The sequence below is a fragment of the Bos mutus genome, chromosome 17, assembly GCF_027580195.1.
Source record: "Bos mutus isolate GX-2022 chromosome 17, NWIPB_WYAK_1.1, whole genome shotgun sequence".
NCBI classification, from domain to species: domain Eukaryota; kingdom Metazoa; phylum Chordata; class Mammalia; order Artiodactyla; family Bovidae; genus Bos; species Bos mutus.
In genome coordinates this window covers 17,909,072-17,932,969 of record NC_091633.1, presented here as the reverse complement: position 1 = coordinate 17,932,969, position 23,898 = coordinate 17,909,072, and the positions used below count along the sequence as shown (strand labels likewise).

The following is a 23,898-nucleotide window of genomic DNA, read 5'->3' as shown; positions in this document are numbered from 1 at the left end:
ACGCAGCTGTGGCCGACGTCGGACACGCGGTGGGAGCGGTCCTGAGGGCCGCCGCTGGTGAGTTTCTCTGCGCTTGCAGCCGCGCCTGCTGCGTCACAGCGCTCCCTGCTGGGGAAACCAGATACCTGGTGGCTGCCCCTGGCCCCCGACTTCAGAGGTTTAGCTGCCCCTAAACTTGGAAAATATCCTGGCCCCCCTCAATTAAACGTAAATAAATTACAGTGTGTAAAATAACTCCAAGAAAGCCCAAGAAACTTTCACTCCACCCCCGAAACTGTCCCAATTTTAAAAAATTTGTGTTCTGCACCCCGCTTAGTGCTGCAAGCATATGTTTTAACATTCCACCAGGTTATGCAGCCTTGACTTAATTTTGGTAGGATCCTTCTCTCTCAGACTTGGCATTTATAATCCACATAGTAGACTGTCCGAGGGGCCCTGCAGAGCCCTTTTGGGGCGGGGGGGTGGTGTCAGGATTTTCTTTTAAGGGCAGATTGTTAAAATTCAGCAACAGAGGAGGAGTCTGCCCCCTCTACCTCAGCTAATTAAATATTAGACAATAAAGTCTCCACTAGGAGACTTCATTCATTCCAATAGTATTTGCTAAGAGCTAATCATGTGCCCAGGATTACAGATACTGTAGTGGGTAGACTGAGGTCCAGGGAGCTGGAGGCACTTTCATGATGCTCCTTGACCCAGACCTCTGGATTTGCTAACACTTTCCATTGCATGGGCAGCGTTGATATTCCTCCCAAGAACTGCATTCTCAAATTCTTGCTGGCTCCCAATACAGGAAATGTGGGAATTGAGGGGAGGAGGAGTTAGGCAAGGGGGAGGAATAGAGCCTGTAGCCAGGAGAGAGAGAGCATGACCCACATTCACATTTAAAAACACTGCCTGCTAACCAGAACTGAAGGAGGTTGAATTTGCTCCTTGGGCCTTGAGTTTGAGAGCCCTGACCAAGAGGGTGGTGTGCCAGGGGCCAGGACACCCTGCAGGGCTCTCTGAAGTCCAAGCTGTGTGAATGAGGGTGGATCTCTTCCCAGGGAACAGAATGGGCCCAGCCCAGAGGGCACAGAAAGGTCTGTGTTGGCGTCTAGAAGCTGGAGAAAAGCCAGTGTCCCAGGAGGAGCCTGGTTCTGTGTGTGTGTGTGTGTGTGTGTGTGTGTGTGTGTGTGTATCAGCAAAAAGGTAGAAGTTTATGGAGTCTCCAGTTCTTGGGGGAAAACACACAACACAGCCAATGAGCCCAAGGGCAAGATAAACTGATACTTAAAAATCGTGATTCACAGACAAGTACCTTCATCAGGCAGCTATTATGTGCTAGGCTCTGCGCAAAGAGCTTTATATACATTATTTTGTACTGAGCATGTGGATGAGTATCTCCATTTGACAGATGAGAAGACTGAAGATCAGAGAGAGAAATCACATTGTCAGTGAATGTCAGATATTTTTTAGTCATACTTTTAGAAAGGTGCATTACAGATCCACTTAGGATCAAAAGTCTTTAGATATAGAAAAGCTCCTGGACCATATGAAATTGGAGCTGTACAAAATTCTATAATTTAAAGAGGTCCTAAACTGAAACCATACTCACAGAAAACTAGTCAATCTAATCACACTAGGACCACAGCCTTGTCTAACTCAATGAAACTAAGCCATGCCCGTGGGGCAACCCAAGATGGGCGGGTCATGGTGGAGAGATCTGACAGAATGTGGTCCACTGGAGAAGGGAATGGCAAATCACTTCAGTATTCTTGCCCTGAGAACCCCATGAACAGTATGAAAAGGCAAAATGATAGGATACTGAAAGAGAAACTCCCCAGGTCAGTAGGTGCCCAATATGCTACTGGAGATCAGTGGAGAAATAACTCCAGAAAGAATGACGGGATGGAGCCAAAGCAAAAAGAATACCCAGCTGTGGATGTGACTGGCGATAGAAGCAAGGTGCGATGCTGTAAAGAGCAATATTGCATAGGAACCTGGAATGTCAGGTCCATGAATCAAGGCAAATTGGAAGTGGTCAAACAAGACATGGCAAGAGTGAATGTCGACATTCTAGGAATCAGCGAACTGAAATGGACTGGAATGGGTGAATTTAACTCAGATGACCATTATATCTACTATTGCTGGCAGGAATCCCTCAGAAGAAATGGAGTAGCCATCATGGTCAACAAAAGAGTCCAAAATGCAGTACTTGGATGCAATCTCAAAAACAACAGGATGATCTCTCTTCGTTTCCAAGGCAAACCATTCAATATCACAGTAATCCAAGTCTATGCCCCAACCAGTAATGCTGAAGAAGCTGAAGTTAAACAGTTCTGTGAAGACCTACAAGACGTTTTAGAACTAACACCCAAAAAAGATGTCCTTTTCATTATAGGGGACTGGAATGCAAAAGTAGGAAGTCAAGAAACACCTGGAGTAACAGGCAAATTTGGCCTTGGAATACGGAATGAAGCAGGGCAAAGACTAATAGAGTTTTGCCAAGAAAATGCACTGGTCATAGCAAACACCCTCTTCCAAAAAGACAAGAGAAGACTCTATACATGGACATCACCAGATGGTCAACACCGAAATCAGATTGATTATATTCTTTGCAGCCAAAGGTGGAGAAGCTCTATACAGTCAGCAAAAACAAGACCAAGAGCTGACTGTGGCTCAGACCATGAACTCCTTATTGCCAAATTCAGACTTAAATTGAAGAAAGTAAGGAAAACCACTAGACCATTCAGGTATGACCTAAATCAAATCCCTTATGATTATACAGTGGAAGTGAGAAATAGATTTAAGATCTGATAGATAGAGTGCCTGATGAGCTATGGAATGAGGTTCGTGACATTGTACAGGAGACAGGGATCAAGACCATCCCCATGGAAAAGAAATGCAAAAAAGCAAAATGGCTGTCTGGGGAGGCCTTACAAATAGCTGTGAAAAGAAGAGAAGCGAAAAGCAAAGGAGGAAAGGAAAGATATAAACATCTGAATGCAGAGTTCCAAAGAATAGCAAGGAGAGATAAGAAAGCCTTCTTCAGCGATCAATGCAAAGAAATAGAGGAAAACAACAGAATGGGAAAGACTAGAGATCTCTTCAAGAAAATCAGAGATACCAAAGGAACATTTCATGCAAAGATGGGCTCGATAAAGGACAGAAATGGTATGGACCTAACAGAAGCAGAAGATATTAGGAAGAGATGGCAAGAATACACGGAAGAACTGTACAAAAAAGATCTTCACGACCCAGATAATCACGATGGTGTGATCACTGACCTAGAGCCAGACATCCTGAATGTGAAGTCCAGTAGGCCTTAGAAAGCATCACTACGAACAAAGCTAGTGGAGGTGATAGAATTCCAGTTGAGCTATTCCAAATCCTGAAAGATGATGCTGTGAAAGTGCTGCACTCAATGTGTCAGCAAATTTGGAAAACTCAGCAGTGGCCACAGGACTGGAAAAGGTCAGTTTTCATTCCAATCCCAAAGAAAGGCAATGCCAAAGAATGCTCAAACTACTGCACAATTGCACTCATCTCACACGCTAGTAAAGTAATGCTCAAAATTCTCCAAGCCAGGCTTCAGCAATATGTGAACCGTGAACTTCCTGATGTTCAAGCTGGCAGAGGAACCAGAGATCAAATTGCCAACATCCGCTGGATCATGGAAAAAGCAGAGAGTTCCAGAAAAACATCTATTTCTGCTTTATTGACTAGCCAAAGCCTTTGACTGTGTGGGTCACAATAAACTGTGGAAAATTCTGAAAGAGATAGGAATACCAGACCACCTGACCTGCCTCTTGAGAAACCTGTATGCAGGTCAGGAAGCAACAGTTAGAACTGGACATGGAACAACAGACTGCTTCCAAATAGGAAAAGGAGTATGTCAAGGCTGTGTATCATCACCCTGTTTATTTAACTTATATGCAGAGTACATCATGAGAAACGCTGGACTGGAAGAAGCACAAGCTGGAATCAAGATTGCCGGGAGAAATATCAATAACCTCAGATATGCAGATGACACCACCCTTATGGCAGAAAGTGAAGAGGAACTAAAAAGCCTCTTAAGTGTAGAGTGAAAAAGTTGGCTTAGAGCTCAACATTCAGAAAATGAAGATCATGGCATCCAGTCCCATCACTTCATGGGAAATAGATGGGGAAACAGTGGAAACAGTGTCAGACTTTATTTTTCTGGGCTCCAAAATCACTGCAGATGGTGATTGCAGCCATGAAATTAGAAGACGCTTACTGCTTGGAAGGAAAGTTATGACCAACCGATAGCATATTCAAAAGCAGAGACATTACTTTGCCAACAAAGGTTCGTCTAGTCAAGGCTGTGGTTTTTCCTGTGGTCATGTATGGATGTGAGAGCTGGACTGTGAAGAAGGCTGAGAGCCGAAGAATTGATGCTTTTGAACTGTGGTGTTGGAGAAGACTCCTGAGAGTCCCTTGGACTGCAAGGAGATCCAACCAGTCCATTCTGAAGGAGATCAGCCCTGGGATTTCTTTGGAAGGAATGATGCTAAAGCTGAAACTCCAGTACTTTGGCCACCTCATGTGAAGAGTTGACTCATTGTAAAAGACTCTGATGCTGGGAGGGATTGGGGGCAAGAGGAGAAGGGGATGACAGAGGATGAGATGGCTGGATGGCATCACTGACTCAATGGACGTGAGTCTTAGTGAACTCCGGGAGTTGGTAATGGTCAGGGAGGCCTGGCGTGCTGCGATTCATGGGGTCGCGAAGATCAGACATAACTGAGCAACTGATGTGACCTGATCTGATCTGATCTAAAGTGAGTGTCCTTTGGCCAAATCTTTTCAGTCTAATAAATCCTGCTATAGCCTCTGGGCCTACCTTGAGAGCTGTTCCAGAAATAATCAAGCTATAGAACTTTAGTCTTTACTCTACTTCCCTGTATGTGGAAAATTTCCACAAATAGATGTTTTCCTTCAGCTGTGATTTACCAAAATTCGGTTAATCTCCAAACCCTCTAGAAACCCCCTAGAACATATTAGGGAAATGTCAAAGGTCCTATAGTCTCAGTCACTACTGTCCTGTCACCCAGCAGCTAGAGAATCATTTTCAAGGTAGTGGGTCATGTAAGGCAGGAATGCTGTCGGCTGCAGTGAAGAAAATACTCGATAAGGGTACCTTAAACAGTAGTGACACTTAACTATTTCACTTAACAAGAAGCCAAGAGGTAGGCTGTTCTAAGAATGGGGCAGTGGCAAACAGTGTCAGTGAGGACCTAAATTTCCCCCCATATTTCTTCTTCTCTCTCTTTAGTGTGACAGTGATATTTCTCCTCATGGTCACAGGATGGTTGCTCCAGCACCAACTATCATTCTTTCACAATAATTTCCAAAAGCAAAAGAAAGGAGAATATGGACAAGCTCTTTTTGTCATAAAGGAATAGGAATAGACTTTTTCTGAAGTCTCATTGGCCAGATCTGGGTCACATGCTCATCTTTTGACCAATCATTGACAAAGGGAAATAGGGTTACTAGGATTAGTGGGAACCAATCATGATTCATCCTCTAGAACTGGGCACATTGAGGAGGGACAAAATGAGTCCTGTTAAGAAGAACTTAGGCTGTTCTAAGAGTCATGCTAGCTATAACATTCCCACATTTCATTGGCTTAGCATAATAGAAATTAATTTCTTTTTTTGGTAACAGTCCAATGAGGATGTTCATGGTTGGCAGGTGACTTCTTCCACAAGTTGGTTTAGGGGACCTGTCTTGTGGCTCTGCCCATCTGTGGTTGCACTTCCCATAAATGTCAGAGTGGGGGAGAGAAGATGGAAATGTCACATCCACTTCTTAAAGTCATGGTCTGGAAGGGACACATCTCTGTGCTCACATCCCATGGGTGAGAATTCATAGGCCTGCATGGATTCAGGAGGAGTTGGGAAGTATAAGCCCTGGTCAGGCAGCTACCGTGGCAACAATTCTTCATGAAGGAGAAGTCGTTGTTGGGAGACAATTGCCTCATCTCTTAAAGGCTGATATTACCCCCCTGCTTTTAAGGAACATCCTGGCTTTTCCAAACCTCTTGGCTATTCCCAGTGGGTGCTGCGATCTATACTAGAGCACACACCTGTCTCTGAACACTCCTCTTATTAACTTGCTGCTCAGCCTTTGCCTAGGCAGTTCTCTTTACCCCCAGTTTCTTCCCCACTTTTCTTCTCTGCATGGTGAACTCCTATTAATCCTTCAAAACCCAGATTGAAAAGCATCTTCTTTGTGCACCTTTTCCCACTGTTTTACCTAGGGCAGGGTTCATAGCACCTTGAAGGTTGACTTACACCTCAATTCCCTACAGTGTTTTTAGCACACAGTAGCCTCTTAGTTTTGGAAAAGGAAATGGCAACCCACTCCAGTGTCCTTGCCTGGAGAATCCCAGGGATGAGGAGCCTGGTGGGCTGCCATCTATGGGGTCACACAGAGTTGGACATGACTGAAGTGACTTAGCAGCAGCAGCAGCAGCCTCTTAGTTTGTGTGCTGAAGAGATTTAGTTACTTCAGGCATGAGAACTCATTTGGTTGCAAGCAACAGAAAACTCATCTTGGATTACTTTAAGTGAATATGCTGATTCATGTAATTGGACATGACCCAGAGTATCTTCAGGCTTAGCTATATCCAGGGTCTTAGATGATTCCCCCAAGGTTAAATTTCTCTTGAGTTTGTCTTCTGTCCTCCAAGATAGCTTTATTCTTAGGCTCCCTGAAGAGGCAAGATGGTTGCCAGCCACTCGTAACCTCATTCACATAGGTTAAAGTGCAGCGGGAAACAGAATTTCTCTCTTCCTGAATGTGCAAGCTTAAATTCCACCATTTACTCTGCTTGGGGTCATGGACTGATCATGGAATTGATCCCTCAGGCCAGGGCCCTGAGATTATGCAGATTGGCCAGGGTTCTGGCACTATGATTGGCCCATCCAGAGTCACAGGTTCCAATCCGGAAATGACCAGGAGTGAGGGAGGGTGTGGCTTCCTACTGGAAATTCCAGGTATTGCTACAGGAGACAGAGGAATGCTGGATGCCCCATAAGCCCACATAAGTATTTTTTATGCTGAACTGTCATCATATGAAAAGACCCATATCACACCATATCATAACAGGTATCATTTACTGCGTTCTTACTTTGTGCCTGGTTTAGTGCTTTACATGCTGAACAACCTGAAATGGCTTCTAGAATTTCTCCTGTTTCCCAGATGAGGAAACCAAGGCCCAGAAAACTGAAATGACTTGTCCAAATTAACAAGTGGCCACGGAGGAATTTTTGCTGAGATTTGATGGTTGATACAGCAATGCTTTAAACCACTGCACTGTAGGAACCTTCAGTGGGTGGCAGAGCTCAGAGTTTCTAGTTTAGGAATTTAGTTCCTGAAGTCTGGAATTTGGGGTGCAGTGGATCTTACAGCCCTATGGGCTCATAGTATTAGCATTGTTCCCGCCTCTGAATACCTAATGCCTCTCCATACCACTGGCTCCTGCTTTTAAAAGCAAGGGACGGTTGTCCTCACGGCTGAAGCTGGGTGAATTTCGATGTAACCCCATCAGAGGACACACTGCCTTGATGCCATTTCGCCCCTCTTCTTTGGGAACACAGGGAGCAAGAGGGTAACCAACATGCCAGAACCATCTGCCTGGCTCCTAATAATAAATTGTGAGAGGAACAGGTTTCAGGAAAACATTGCTTAAAAAAAAAAAAAAAAAAAGGCCTCTTCTCACACCCGGGCAGCCATCTGTCGTGTCCTCCTCTGGTGCCAAACTGTGGGAGGAGGGAGAGGGTGCTGCTGGGTCCAGCACCACCAGCAGGGGTGGCTCACAAGTTTTCTTTGTTTTGCCACTGTGGACAGGGCATTGCAGAGAGAGAAAGGAGCACTTGCTGGCTTTGAGCTCCCTTGGGTACGGTGTCTGAACAGAGGAAAAGCACAATTCCTTCAAGATGCCAACGGTGGGTAATAATAGCTCCTATATATAGAGGGTTTACTGTGGGGTTAGGCATTGTGTTGTCCACTAAATACATATTAGCTTATGGGATTTTGACAGCAAATCTGTGTGCACCCATTTTATAGATGAAAGACTGGAGACTCAGAGATGTTAAGTGACTCACCCAAGGTCACACAGCAAGGCCACCTCTTCAGTATGTAATAATGAGACCCAGTCTCCTCTGCACCCCAGCAACCCAGGGCAGGTTTTCCATGTAACACACAAGCAGTTGACATCACCCAAGGGTGGTCTTTCAACTCTAGCTCTGCCTCAAGCACCCTTCTTGCCCTCCATCCTTGAGTTGAAATGTGGGCTTTTCTAGTCACCTAATCTGTTGCTTAATACCCACCCTGTATCACCCAGAAAAAGCACAGGAGAAAAGACCCTGAAAGTCCACAGGAACCTTCAGAGAAGACCAAAGAGCAGCTGGTTGAGGGGGAGCTTCGGAAGCTGAGGCAGCAGTTCCGGAAGATGGTGGACAGTCGGAAGTCCTTTAACTTCCGCTCCCAGCAGAAGATCACGAACCAGCGGTAAGTGATGGTCAGAGAAAATTTGAGGTTTTGGTTTCATGGGGCTTGCCTTCTGATGTGGCCTCTGGGGCATGGACCCATCTGGGATAGCTTCAGTGAGGAAAGGAGATATATTCTTAGAGTTCAGGGTGTCTTGGGGACCCCAAGGGGAGCAGAGCACCCATGTTTCAGGGAAGGATCCAAACTAGAAGCCATTTCTGGTTCCTGTTTCTTTCAATACATGGGTTTTGTTCTTCCTTCTCTTGAATCTCGGCTGTGGCTGGTGGTAGATGGCTTCCTCCAATTCTTGAGCTACCAAGGGCCACAAAGAGAGAGTGTCCTTAATCAATTCCAGAATTCTGAGAATCCATCCCAGAATTCTCAGGAGAGGGAGAATCTGATTGTCTCAGCTTGGGTCTGGTGTCTGCTTCTGGCCCAATCAGCTGTAGTCTGGGGGTTGAACTATAGGATGGAAAATAGCTATGGGTATCCCCAGCGGTTCTAGCAGTGAAGGTGGGGAGTTCCCAGAGAAGGGGAAATCACCCGGCAGTGGATACCCCACAGGATGTTTCCTGCTTGTGTGGCCCTTTGGGATCTTCAAGACTGAATATTTGAAATTGAGTTGCCCGAGAAATTATGTATAGTTTTCCTTGGGCAACAGAAAGGTGTTCTCAGGGATTGAAGAAACAAACGTTAAACAGGCATTCTTAGATTCTGTCCAAGGAAAGGTGATTCCTTAACTACATGTAAAATGTTTATACAGGCAGTAACTGCCTGTTGTTAGAAAGAAAATTTGACTGTTAGATGATGTTCGAAGTTCAGAGGCTAGAGGAGTTCTTTAGATTTTCCATGGATTTGCTTACTCAGAGCCACTGCTAGTCAATATGGGATCACTATGTGAATTAGAAAAAGGCACCCTTTTCTCAAGATTCTTTACTGCCATCTGTTGGAAACATCATTGTTATGAAGAGATTTTGTTAAAACATGACCAAAGATGCTTACTCCTTGGAAGGAAAGTTATGACCAACCTAGACAGCATATTGAATAGCAGAGACATTACTTTGCCAACAAAGGTCTGTCTAGTCAAGGCTATGGTTTTTCCAGTGGTCATGTATGGATGTGAGAGTTGGACTATAAAGAAAGCAGAGTGCCGAAGAATTGATGCTTTTGAACTGTGGTGTTGGAGAAGACTCTTAAGAGTCCCTTGGACTGCAAGGAGATCCAACCAGTCCATCCTAAAGGAAATCAGTCCTGAATATTCATTGGAAGGACTGATGTTGAAGCTGAAACTCCAATACTTTGGCCACCTGATGTGAAGAGCTGACTCATTTGAAAAGACTCTGATGCTGGGAGGGACTGGGGGCAGGAGGAGAAGGGGACGGCAGAGGATGAGATGGTTGGATGGCATCACCGATTCAATGGACATGGGTTTGGGTGGACTCTGGGAGTTGGTGATGGACAGGGAGGCCTGGCGTGCTTCGGTTCATGGGATCGCAAAGAGTTGAACATGACTGAACGACTGAGCTGAACTGTCTCTCAGAAAAGTACAATAAGTCAGCAAATCGGTGATATGTTTTCAAGTAGATGGTGCTCCCTTGGGCTGTGCAGTCCACAGCCTGCACTTCTGTGCCTGGAGACCTTGATTCACAGTCTGTCCTTGGTGTGGGCATCAGGGAATGCCTGCTTCCTGGTGTGTCTTCAGTTTTTCTTGAATCTTTCTTACTCTTCTGCATCCTACTCTACCCTACCCCAGCCCATTTGATCTGGTTTCACTGTGATGGAACTGGAGCGGGGGAGGGGAGTGAAAGAGTAGACATAAACACCCCCAAATAGGAGGAAAACTGGGTTGAGCTAAGTGAGGTGGTTAGGGTACAATATTTAAGGAAGTGTTTTTCCCCAGCGCTGACCTTGCACCTACACCACCCTGAAAGTGAAGACCTCCTTAATTTTTGAAGCACCTCACTCCCCTCACTGCACTCCCAGCCCTGCCTAAAGATGGACAAACCTTTGTTTTGCTTTTTTTCTGACCTTACTACACCCTGAAAGCCTGTCTTTGATGGATTATCCTGCTCTCTCTCTTTTTTCTCTGTAGCTTTACAAAAACCCCTCCCATGAGGGGCTTAAGAGGGGCAGAGAAGTCCCAAGGGCCAGGTTTAGAAGCCAAGATGCTCTAGAACTAGGTGTGCTCTCTGGTGGTCCCTAGCAGCATGTGGCCATTTACATTGGTAATTAGTTACAGTTAATAAAATTAGAAATTCAGTTCTTCAGTTTCACCAGCCACATTTCAGGTGCTCAGTAGCCACATGTGCCTGGTGGATGCTATCAGACAGAGCAACTAGAGAACATTTCCATCACTGCAGAATAATCTACTGGACAGTGCTGCTTTAGAGCAGTAGTGGCTAATGAGCCAAGTCTTACTGGCTGCCTGTTTTTATGAAGTTTTATTGGCACATAGCCACACCTATTCATTGTTGTGTTTCATATGGTTGCTCTGTTGAGTAGATGCAACAGAGGTCCTCTGGCCCACAAAACCTAAAATATTTACTTTTTATCATTAATAGAAAAGTCTTTGCAGACCTTTTGCCCTTGAATGTTCTTTACTGTTCTAGAGTGGTGCTTCCAAAACTTTAAAGTGCATAGAAGTCACCTGAGGATCTTGTTGCAAAGCAGATTCTGATTCAGTAGGTCCTGGGTTGGGACCTGAAATGCTGCATTTCTCCAAGCTTCCAAAGGACGTTGAGGCAGCAAGCCTGCAAATCGCACTGAAAAGTAGGAATAGGCTGCAAGGACTTTGCAAGAAATTCGGCCTCTGTGCCATTTCACATTGTTCAATTGCTGTGCAGTCGCCCGAGCCTTCTTTTCTTTTCAAAGTCTGCATTTGCCCATGTCCTCGACCCCCTTTCTTCTCCGGAGTAGACAAGGGAGAGAAAGAAGACTCATGTCAGCCAATTTCGTAAATCATTAGCCCCCGAGTAGAGGAGCTGGTGGGGGTTAGAGGTTCCTGTGCAGCTCTGTGTTGATGCACAGTCGAAAGATCCTGTCTGATGGGTTTGCCTGTCATTACCAGAGATAATTGGCTGGAAAGCTGGAAAAGAAGGTCTGCAACATCAGACAGATGCCAGTGAGCTGCTGGCAAAAGAAAACTTGGGGGCTCCCACCATGTCTAGGTAATGGGTTCTGACAGGCACAGCTGCAAATTGTTCCGAGGAGGAAAAAAAAGGTATCACTCAGAGAAGGGCGCAGAGCAGTGGAAGTTGCAGTGAACTGGGTCAGAGGTGATGTAAGTTCAGGACCTGGACTAGAGACCTTGTGTGAGTTCCTTCCAACTCTCTGGGTTGGGAAGTACCTCTCTGAGTGTCCTTTCAGGGTCAAGGGGCCTGGAGTGTCCAATCCAGGCAAAGCCAGGGGTTCAGAGTTCATCATGTGCTGCTTTCCCAACAGCAAGGAAATCAAGACCCTGCAGGAGGAGCAGGATGAGATCACCCTGCTTTTGAATCTCATCAAGTCCTCCAGGAACCTGGATCTCAATGAGAAAAACTACTTGGAACTGCGTTTCCTGCTGCAAACTAAGGAGGACTACGAGGCCCTGATTAAATCAATGAAACTGCTGTTGGCTGAACTGGATGAGAAGGTGTGGTCTTTCTCTTAAAGGGTTAACCAGAACACTGAGCAAGGGGAAGGTGTGCTCCCCACCACACGCTGCACTGCTGGCCTTTCTAAACCTGTCTCTACCACCATTGTAACCCCTAATCTCTCAGTTCTGTTGATCCATTTCCCCACTGTGGTCTCCAGTGCCTCCCTATTACACTTAGAATAAACTCCCAAATCCTTACTGTATCAGTCAGGAGAGGTTAGGTATGCTGCAGTAACAAACACTCCCTCTCCCCAACTCAGTGGTTTAAAACAACAAAGGCTTCTTTTTCGTACATGATTTATGGTCTATTGTGGATTGGCTAGGGGCTCTTAAATCCTCTCATCCTGCGGCCAGGCTGATGGGTTAGCCCCCATCTTGGACATTGCCAGGGGTTGTGGTAGAAAAAAATGAGATCCTGAGGGTCTCACCCTGGCAATTGAGTGCTCCAGTGTGTCACATCTGCTCATGACCCATTGACTCAAGACAGTCTACAGAACCCATAAATACCCCCAGAGCCCATACCCATCCAAAAATAGTCAACTCTACCCATTCACAAAAGGGCCTAGGAAGTGCAGTCCTCATGGATCCAGAAAACAAAGAGCTAGAGACATTTGCTGGACAGCATTCATCCCTTACTGTGGTTTGAAAGTCCCTATGTAATCTAGCCCCTGCCTACCCCTCTAGGCTCATCCCATGTTATTCTTTCCTTAAGTCTTCTCACTCCAGCTGCAAAAGACTTTCTCTCCACCCCTCCCCCGCCCCCGCCCCGCAAATAATGCTGTCTTTTCTCACTTCAGGGCCTTTGCATATGCTGCCCCCAAATGCCTCACCCTAGTTGCTTATCTTTTTCTCAGCTTGCTGCTGCTGCTGCTAAGTCGCTTCAGTCATGTCCGACTCTGTGCGACCCCAGAGATGGCAGCCCACAAGGCTCCCCTGTCCCTGGGATTCTCCAGGCAAGAACACTGGAGTGGGTTGCCATTTCCTCCTCAATGCATGAACGTGAAAAGTGAAAGTGAAGTTGCTCAGTCGTGTCCGACTCTTCACAACTCCATGGACTGCAGCCTACCAGGCTCCTCCGTCCATGGGGTTTTCCAAGCAAGAGTACTGGAGTAGGTGCCATTTGCCTTCTCCGTTTCTCAGCCTAAAGGTGACTTTCTCAGGTCTCAGGGAGGCCTTCTCTATGGCCTCTTTCCAATTTAAAGTATATCCCCCTGGTATTAGGTTCCTGGCCAGGAACAAATAGCACACTCAGTGGGGGTACTCAGAGAAGTAGGGCACTCTGGAACCTGAAGTAAATACCCCCACCTCCCTTGTCCTCTGTGCTCCATCCACACTGGCTGCCTTTATGGACCCACAGTGCTGTGTCTCATCTCTGCCTTTGCACATGCTGTTCCCTCTGCCTGGAATGCTGGGCCCCATCCTTTCTGCTTGCAGGAGTCTTATTCATCCTTTAGGTCTCAGCTCAAATGCTGTTTATGCAGGATAATTGTCCCTTCATTTTTCTCTGCTATGTGCCCCTTCTGTGTGTGTCCAAATTATCTTCTGTCTCCCCTCTTCTAGGACTCAACATGCTTCCTGGGTTGCTTCCAGTCCTAGACTGTAGGTTCCCTGAGGGAAGGGGCCACTCTGTCTTGGATACCGTCATACCCCTGTTGTCTGGCATCAAGCGGCGGTTTGATAAACATTGATGAATGAGTGAATGAATGAATATATGAATGTATGAGAAAAAGGCAATAAACGTGAACAAAGAGGGAACTTCCCTGGTGGTCCAGTGATTAAGACTTTGCTTTCCAATGCAGACGGTGCAGGTTCGATCCCTGGTTGGGGAACTAAAATCCCACATGCTTTGCGGTCAAAAAACCAAAACATTAAAAAAAAAACCCATAATATTGTAACAAATTCAGTAAAGACTTTAAAAATGGTGCACATCAAAGGAAAAAAAATGCTTTAAAAAGTGAACAAAGAAAAATTGAAAAAAGAAACAGGGATGTGGATTCTCAGAAACATTAGAAAAGGCGATTTAGTTTGCTAATCCTCCAAAGAGTATGGCACTCACTGCCCAGCACAAAAACCCTCTTGGTCTAATTCCATCCCAGCTCCCAGGATCCCCTCCTGCTGTGTCCACCACACAGTGTCCAGAACTTTGTCCTTTCAAGGGGTCACTGGAGGCAAGGATACCACTGGGCCCTGCTTGGCCTCACAGAATAATTAATAAGCTGATGCCTTCCTGCTGGGCATCTCGTGTAGCAGTGCACTTCCCCTTCACCTACAGGCTTGGGTAATGTCTCCCATTGGGCTGAAGCCTAATTACTTTCAGCATCACAAAAGCAGTGTCTGACATAAAGGTGCCAAAGGGAATACAGCTCTGAATTTAGTCACAAGAGCTGATGCCATAACTTCTCTGGCAAGGAGCTGGAACCTGAGGACTCTAGGGGTCAGCTCAGGCAGGGACAGGCAGCCCTTCAGAGCTGCAGAGGCCACACCTGATATATGGGGGAGGACGCTACCCTCCCATAAATCAAAGCAAGTCATTTGTTTTATATCAGAAGAGAGCTGGAGTGGGTTTGTGTTGAGGATGTTGCCTGGTGCATAGAACAGGAAAGGAGAGCCAAGTGGAAAAGGAACCTGGCTTGACTTGAACCTGACTTTGTCAGCACTGATGAAGCAATTTGATTTTGCTCTGAGGGAATTTGTGGGGGAGGGAGACAGTGTGTTCCAGCTAAAGTCCAAAACCTGGCTGATGTCAATCATAAGCAGCATTTCTATACCTTGCCAGTTTTGTGTGAGATCCACTTTTCCTTTGTGTGAGATCCAGTCTTTCCTAGCATCAAGGTCTTTTCCATTGTCAGCTCTTTGCATCAGGTGGCCAAGTATTGGAGCTCCAGCTTCAGTATATGTCCTTCTAATGAATACTCAGGGTTGATTTCCTTTAGGTTGACTGGTTTGATCTCCTTGCTGTACAAGGGACTCTCAAGTTTGAAAGTCTCAGTTCTTCAGCGCTCAGCCTTCCTTATTGTCTAACATCCATACATGACTACTGGAAAAACCATAGCTTTGACTAGACCTTGGTTGGCAAAGTGATGTCTCTGCTTTTGAGTATAATATCTAGATTTTTCATAGCTTTTCTTCGAAGGAGCAAACGTCTTAGATATAGGTCTTATCCTTCATCTGTATTTCTTCCTCTGTTTTCCTCCATGGAACATAACTGTGAAGGCTGGTGCTGTGGCAGCCATGTTTTGAGGGAGAAGTCAGGTGAATTATACAGATCTTGTCCTTACATCCTTCTGTTACTGAACCTAAGCCATCAATGTATTATGAGAGAAAGATAAACCATAATTTGTTTAAACCACTATTTAGCCAGGCTTTCTGTAATTTGTTGTTGCATGTGTTCCTAATTGATACAAGCTGCTACCCCTTAAGGGAGGCTGCTGAGATCTGTGCCCATAAAAGCAGAGGAAGTTCTTCTGAGGAAAGCATATTTTTAACAAGTCCTGAGCCTAAATGAACTTAATCATTTTCTAGTCATTGACACTTGAAATTATGAATCACTCAACTGCCAGCACCTCTTTTTAACAGCAAATATTTTATAATACCTCCTTTAAAATCCTGAAGTAAAATTTATATATGATATAATCCTTTACCCTTCTTCTTTTAAATCAATATGATGCTATAACTATAATATAAAGGAAACATAAAGGAAAGCTATTTATACTTAAATTATATGTATTTCGATATGTTCATGTTTTGGCCTGACTTATCTAGAACAGGGCTGGCAAATTGCTCCACAGAGGGCCTGATAGTAAATATTCTGGCTTTACATGCCACGTGGTCTGTGCTGCAGCTATTCCATTCTGCCTTCATAGCCTGAAAGCAGCCATAGACAATGCAAAGAATGGGCATGGCTGTGTGCCAGTAAGACTTTATGAGAACAGGCAGTGGGCCAGATTCCACACTGCACACTGATTTGGGCTTGTTGTATCCACAACTCAAAGAAGATGATCCATGGGAATTCCCTGGCCATCCAGTGGTTAGCAGTTGCTGTGTTCACTGCAGTGGCCCAGGTTCAATCCATGGTCAGGGAACTAAGAGGCCCACAAGCCTCACAGCATGGCCAAACAAAAACCAGAAGATGATCCAGGTTGTGCTGGTGTCAAGATTTCCAAAATGATGGCCAACTCTTGGTTAAGTTCCAGACAAATCAATGAACATTCTCTTGATTTATACAGCGACTCCATTCCTGGATGCTTGCCTATTAAAACTGAATGAAAGGACTTCCCTGGTGGTCCAGTGGTAAAGAGTCCATCTGCCAATGCAGGAGACGTGGGCTTCACCCCTGGCTGGAAAAGATCCCACCTGCTGCGGAGCAGCTAAGCCCATGCTCCTCAACTGTTGAGCCTGTGCTCTACAGCCCAAGAGCCCCAACTACTGAAGCATGTGCACTGTAGAGCCTGTGCTCTGCAGCAACAGAAGTCACAGCAATGAGAAGCCTGTGCACCGCAACTAGAGAGTAGCCCCTGCTTTCTGCAACTAGAGAAAGCCCATGCACAGCAACAAAGACCCAGCACAGCCAAAAGTTAAAAAAAAAAAAGAATGAAAAATGTTGTGTGTGTATATGCAAAAGACAATTTGATTCTAGGTACAGAAGATTATAGAGAGGATTTTCACCTGCCTGACATCCAAGGTGCACTGAACAGTCACAAGGGATGGGGGTCAATTTTTTGGATGTCTGGTGCTGTCTTACATGTTGCAGGGTGTCTGACACCTCATGACCTGCTCTTTAAGGGTTGCTAGCATCCCCATTATTGTAAGAGTCAGAAAAAGAAACAAACAAAAAACCTGCCAACCAAACAAAAACAAGGTTACAGAAGGCTTCTTGAGAGAATCAATGCCATTTCTCCAGGAAAACAGTGGGTTTAGGATCAGGTGAAATTTTTGCCCATATGTGAGTGAAATTTACACGCACAAGTGAGAATAAAAACTCTTAGTTGCTCATTTTGTCCCAAACTGACTGAGTCCACATCCAAGAGAGAAATTCAAATTCTATTCATAGGAAAAGAAATAACATGGTAGTTTTTGTTTTAGCATGCTTGAGTTAGTGAACTATTGCATTTGTCCCCATACAGATGTTAACACAGCTGGGTTTTTCCCTCTCTCTCTTTTTTTCAGATTGTTCAGATGGAGAAAAAAATTGTAAACCAAAGACAGATCTTCACAAAAATACAGGAGGCCAATAACCCCCGGAAATTGCAAAAACAGATCCACATTTTGGAAACCCGTTTGAATCTTGTACGTAAGGTGTCTTCTGGGGGAATTCTCTGGCTGTCCAATGGTTAGGACTCTCTGCTTCCACTGCAGGGGGCACAGGTTTGATCCCTGGTTGAGAAACTAAGGGCTTTCCCTATGGTTCAGTGGTAAAGAATCCACCTATAGTGCAGGAGACATGCGTTCGATCCCTAGGTCGGGAAGATTCCCTGGAGAAATGACTTTGCAACCCACCCCAGTATTTCCCAGTATTCTTGCCTGGGAAATCCCATGGACAGAGGAGCCTGGTGGACTGTAGTCCATAAGGTTGCACAGAGTTGGACACAACAGCACATGTGCATGAATGCACTCGGGACATGGGGAATTAAGATCCCACATGGTGCAATGCGGCCAAACAAAATCTCTGCAAACAGCTCTCCCTCCCTTGGGAGAAGGAAAGAATGATGTCCGTGAAGCCATTAGCAGGCATACATTTCATTGGTTGAGTCAGGAGAAGGTGAACGATGGTGTACACACAGACCAGGCAGTGCTCCAACCGTGGTTCTGTGGGCCTGGGGTGGGAGGTGCGGGGAAGACGCTTCAACGCTCCGGCTGCCTTCTGGAAGCTTGTCTCGCGCCCCAGGAGTGAGCCTCGTTTTGAAGCGCAGCCCTCCTCGCAGGTCACTGTACACTTTGACCAGATGCTGACCACCAACGCGAAGCTCCGGAAGGAGATCGAGGACCTGAGGCATGAGAAGGCTGCTTACGACAACGTCTACCAGCATCTTCGTCGGCGCCTGTTGACGCAGAAGAAAACAATGAATGTGGCCATCGAGCAGTCTGCGCAGGCCTACGAGCAGAGGTAGGCTGGGGGAGAGACTCTTGGGGGCAGAGATGTCTCAGCCACCTGTTGGGCTTCTTACCCCTCTACCCGCTGTGCTTATGCGTTGAGGAACCTGAAACCATCATCATCGTAAGTCCGAGCCCTGGTTGTGTGTCTGCCAAGCATGATGCTAGATGCTCTGGGTAGTATTTCAACCCTCACCACAACCCTAGGAGTTATTATCCCCATTTTACAGGCCAGGGAATGGAGGCTTAGAGATGTCAAAATGCTTACCTGAGATCCGGGTAAGTGGCAGATGTGGTGGAGCTGAGATTTAAACCCCTATTCTGTATCATCTCCACCAGGTGTCCCTGCCTGTAGTCCTAGGGATCCCTCTCAGTCTGGACTGTTTTCCAGCTTCACCCCCGGAGGGGCAAAAGGCATGCAGTTCACATGTGAAGAGTGCAGGTTTTGGAGCCAGAGAGATCTGGGTTTGAACCCTGGCTGCATCACCACTAATTCATTGTAGGACTTCTTTGGGTGGAAGTGAGGATTAAATAGTATTAGTATAGGGAATTCCCTGGTGGTCCAGTGGCTAAGACTTCACACTCCCAATCAGCGAGCCAGGTTCAATCCCTGGCCAGGGAACTAGATCCCATATGCCGAGACTAAGAGTTTGCTTGCTGCAGCTAAGAAGATCCTGCATGCCACGATGAAGATCGAAGATCCTACGTGTGACAACTAAGACCTGGGGCAGCCCAAATAAATAAATATTAAAACATATGAGTATATAAGGGAGTGGCTGGGGCATAGTATTCTACTTGACAAGGGGTGATGATGATGGTGATAGTGATAATGGTGATGTTTGATGATACTGATGGTGGTGATGTGATGGTGTTGGTAGTGGTAATGGGGTGATGGTGATGCTGATGGTGGTGCTGACGGCAGTGGTGGTAGTGATGATGATAAGGATGGTGACAGAGATGACGATAGAAAATCATTTCCTGACGGTGGTCTAGAGTTGTGAGCTCCTGTCATTCAGGTGAGGAAGGTGGTTCCTCTACTCCCAGGAATCTCCATGATTAAAAGAAGGGATGATCACTGCCCAGGAATGAAGTCCGTCTGGACTGGTAGGGAGAAGTGGGGGAGAAGGAAGGAGCCTCTGGACACTCAGACTCTGTTGTGCTCCCCTCCCCCCACCCAGGCTGGAAGCCATGGCTCGAATGGCTGCCATGAAGGACCGCCAGCAGAAGGACATCTCTCAGTACAACCTGGAGATCCGAGAGCTGGAGCGTGTCTACGATCATGAGACCAAGCTCAAATCCTTCTTGCTCATCAAGCTGAATGATCGTCTTGAATTCGAGGAGCAGTCCAAAAAGGAAGAAGGTATATCTCTCTCTCCACCGAATACCTCTTTCTCTCAACTGAAGGTGCCCAAGTCTCCTTGTAGCAAGGTTGCCAAATTTAGCAAAGAAAATACAAGACACCATTAAATTTAAGTTGCAGATACACAAAGAATAAAATTTTAGTCCCATGCAATATTTGAAAGACACTTACACTAAAGAATTATTTGTGGTTTATCTACAACTAGGACATATTTATACTTTTAAAAATACATTGTTTGTAACCCTGTATATGAGACAGCAAAAGAGACACTGATGTATAGAACAGTCTTGTGGACTCTGTGGGAGAGGGAGAGGGTGGGAAGATTTGGGAGAATGGCATTGAAACATGTATAATATCATGTATTAAACGAGTCGCCAGTCCAGGTTCAATGCACGATACTGGATGCTTGGGGCTGGTGCAATGGGACGACCCAGAGGGATGGTATGGGGAGGGAGGAGGGAGGAGGGTTTAGGATGGGAAACACATGTATACTGTGGCGGATTCATTTCGATATTTGGCAAAACCAATACAATATTGTAAAGTTTAAAAATAAAATAAAATTAAAAATAAATAAATAAATATGTAGAATTATGTAAAAAAATACATTGTTTGTCTGAAATTCAAATTTAGCTAGATGAGTTGGATTTTATCCGCCATCCCTAACCTACAGGGTATGTCCTCACCTTGTGGCTCTGCTTCTATTATTTAGAGGAGCAACTTGTTTTATTGGAGGTTGCCACAGCCCTATCCATGTTTGGAGATTCTGAAGGAGGACTCACGAGACTCAGCACATCATTGCAAACATGGCTATGATGTAGACACATCAGCAGGGAGAAAAGGTGCACGGGGCGAGGTCCAGAGGAAACCGGGCACAAGCTTCCCGGATCTTCTCCCAGTGGAGTCACACAGGATATGCTTAATTCCTCCAGCCTCTAATTTTGACAACACATGTGAAGAGTCATCTATTTGGGGAGCTCGTTAGAGACTCGATGCCCAAGATTCTTACTGGGGGCTGGTCGTGTAGGCCCTCTCTCCCCAGCACATCCCAAGATTCCAGGCTCCCAGCAGGAGGGCAGGTGTTCGGCCACACTGTCCATACAGTCAGGGCACAGGAGCCACTCTTAACCATTTGCGGACAGTTTTATATCAGTGTAGGGAAATGTTCACCATTTAAGTTCCCAGATGAAGGTGAAGGGCCAGCCTTGCAAACAGACCTTTCTAAGCAGAGCAGTCTCAGGGCTGCTATGTTAACTCTGTCCTGAACAGGTTGAGATCTGAGCTCTTCAGAGGGCCCCCTGTGTAGCTGCATTTGATTTTTGGTCTTTTAGCCCTTCTGTCCCTTTCTACCTTCTCATTTGCACTGTATGGCTAGAAGTGTGTTTCTGAGAAACTTCATCTCTCATTTTCCCCCTCCTTGTCCTGGGAAAGTCTAGCCCCCTCCCTGGGGCACGGTGATAATGTTATGCAGCTCTTTCCTCTGCCAGGCTGTGCTCTGAGCGGCTTCCCTTTCAGACTCACAGCTGCTGGTTCTTCCTTTTCTAGCTCTCAAGGCAAAGAAGTATGGGAAGAAGAGCAAGGGTGCGAGTTTTGAGAGCTATGAGGTGGCTCACCTCCGGCTGCTGAAACTCTCAAAGACTGGGAACCTGAATCAGCTCATCGAGGAGTTTCTGGCCAAGGAGGAGAAGAACTTTGCTCGGTTCACATATGTCACAGAGCTCAACAATGACATGGAGATGATGCACAAGAAGATAGAGAGAATCCAGGTCGGGGCACCTCTCCTTTCCCAGCCCAGGGGCCCACCTGCTCCCACAGTAGCCTTCCCCAAGGCAGGTTCCTCAGAACACTCTTTGAGCTGCTCTGCAGAAAAAAGAACTTCAAGTCAAAAAAAGTTTGGGAAATACTATATTCCCCCAGTGTTCTCCCCTCTACATTTTAGCCTTCCTGAAACTGGTATTTGTCTTTCAGTTGATACATACACTTAATAGGTTCATGTCCCCTCACCCCTGAGAAGTGACATTTAAAATCCATGGTATGTCTTATAATCCAGAGTTCAGTAAACTATAGCCACAGCCAGATATGGCCTTTGACCTGTTTTTGCACAGCCCATGAGCTGAGATTGTTTTTTACATTTTTAAAGGGTTGTAAGAGAAAAAAATATGCAAGACAGACCATAGGTGGCTTGAAAAATCCAAAATACTGATTATGTGGCCCTTTGCCTTAAGAGCTGGCTGACCCCTGTCAATAAACAGCTTTGTAGAATTGAGGAGAGATGGTAAGTTGATCTTGGAGAGAACTGATGTACGTGAGCATAGTAAAGGCTCTGATAAGTCCTGCAGTAAAGAAACTCTTTACCTTTGTTGAACCTGTAATTTCCCAAACTTAACTGCTGCTTACTCCCCAGAACACACATAAACAGCCTTTGGAACTCTCTGCACAGAGAGAGTCTAAACTTAGCATGACACTCCAGTCCTTTCAGAATTTGGCTTCAACCTGCCCCTGCAGGCTCAGCTCTCATCACGACCCTCAAGGCACTCCCATCAGCTGCCAGTCCCAGCTGCCCCCTGTTTCCCTTCTCTGAAACTTCCCTCATGCTGTTCCCCACCCCTCCCACTTTTCTTCTGATGCAATACCAGCCATTAGTCCTGACAAATGTCACCTCCTCTGAGAACTCATTACTCTTCCCTCTGAGGTCCCTGTGCTGGGTGGGAACCTAGGGGAGCCCTTCCTTTTGCAATGTCACCATTTCCTGAAGGCGGGGCCACATGCAAGTAGACAGTAGCTAGAAGACAGGGGAAAACATTTTAATTTTTTCAAAATGAGTGATGAATTTAATTTTAATGAGGATTAGAAAGAACAGCTTGCAGAGCATTGTGATTCTATAGAGAGGATTCCTGAGGGTGGTAAGTAGTAGTAATATCTGTGCATGCTCAGTTGCTCAGTCATGTCCAACTCTTTGTGACCCCGTGGATTGTAGCCCACCAGGCTCCTCTGTCCATGGGATTCTTCAGGCAAGGGGATCTTCCTGATCCAGGGATCGAACCTGCCCCTCTTGAGTCTCCTGCATTCGTAGGTGGATTCTTTACCACTGCACCACCTGGGTAGCCCAGGTAGTAAAAATAACAGTAAACAAATAGTGATAAACAAACTACACAAAATTTGGTCAATTTAAAGAAAGCTTCTAATAGATAGTAATAATGATAGATAATAATAGTACAGCTGACACGTGGAAACGGAGGTGGGCTGTCACAGGAAACAGATGGCATGCCCAAAATGGGTAAAGAGAGGTGAGCTTTTAAAAAAGAGACTATTTACAAAGGTCTAAAGAAATTAAAGAGGGAATGTGCAGAATCGCATAGCTGAGCTCCAGAATGGGTGAGGTGAGGGAGCAGTTTCTGGAACCAGGAGGCAGGTATGTGGAGAAGGCTGTCTGTGTGTCTTTCCTGGTGGCCGGTAGCCAAACGAATGACCTGCCAGGAGGGTGGGCAAGTACCCCCAATCTCATTCTCCTTCCACTGTCCAGCTGGGGTCCTCCTTTGGCTGGGTGGCCCAGAGAGCTAAGGGGAGAGGAGGCCTGTCTTCCAGAGGACAGGTGCCCTCGTGGGTGCCCTGTCCATTCCCAAAGCCCAGGACTGCCCTGCACACAGTGGGAGGCAGCAGCAACTGACCTTGACCTTCCCAGTCACCTTGAGGGCACTCTCCTTTCTTCTTCAGCCACACAGCCTGTCTCTGTTGTGAGGACAAGTGTGTCTGAGGAAAGATGGCCAAACTCCCGCCTTCTCTGGGCCTCAGTTTCCCCACCTGTAGAATGACATATTCGGACTGGAGTAGTAGTTTCCAAGCTTTCCTTAAAAGCTACCGAAGTTTTTCTCTAAACTAGGGTATGGGGAAACATGAGTATATAAAACAGATGACATGGAGTGGTTCTGGATGAAGGGGGTGGAGGTGAGATGGGTTACTGGAGGGGGTGTTTGAGACCTTATCTCTGCCCTCTTGTGGCACCTCTGCCCAAAGTAGGGTTCAGATTTAAGTCAAAAACATTTAGGATTCTAACATCTGACTTCACTCTTACCTAGAGGGCTGGAGTCAGAGGTCATAAACTGATGAATACAGCCTTCATTGTTCTGTTGCTTGGCCTCCTTCATACCCAAATTTTAAAATTAGTGAGTTGCCAACATTTAAAAGTCAGGATATTCCACATGAAAATGTGGATTTCTGGTTTCTCTAGAAAAATCAGATCTGACAACTCCAGCCCACATTCTCACAGGAAGCTGAGTGCACTGCCCCTATAAACTGGTCAGACCATACTCTCCCTCCTTTG

General features: G+C 45.9%; 1 protein-coding gene across 1 annotated transcript in view; it reads left to right on the top strand.

Moving 5' to 3' along the window:
- Positions 1-8,443: 8,443 nt before the first annotated feature.
- The window catches only part of CCDC63 (coiled-coil domain containing 63), a 29,469-nt gene continuing 14,014 nt past the window's right edge, over positions 8,444-23,898 (top strand). Inside the window, exons 1-6 of the mRNA XM_005897403.2 lie at positions 8,444-8,517; positions 11,938-12,127; positions 17,297-17,416; positions 18,052-18,233; positions 19,399-19,580; positions 21,123-21,343. Of these exons, the coding sequence (XP_005897465.2) occupies positions 8,459-8,517; positions 11,938-12,127; positions 17,297-17,416; positions 18,052-18,233; positions 19,399-19,580; positions 21,123-21,343 (954 nt within the window). The 5' untranslated portion in view covers positions 8,444-8,458. The remainder of the gene's footprint in view (positions 8,518-11,937; positions 12,128-17,296; positions 17,417-18,051; positions 18,234-19,398; positions 19,581-21,122; positions 21,344-23,898) is intronic.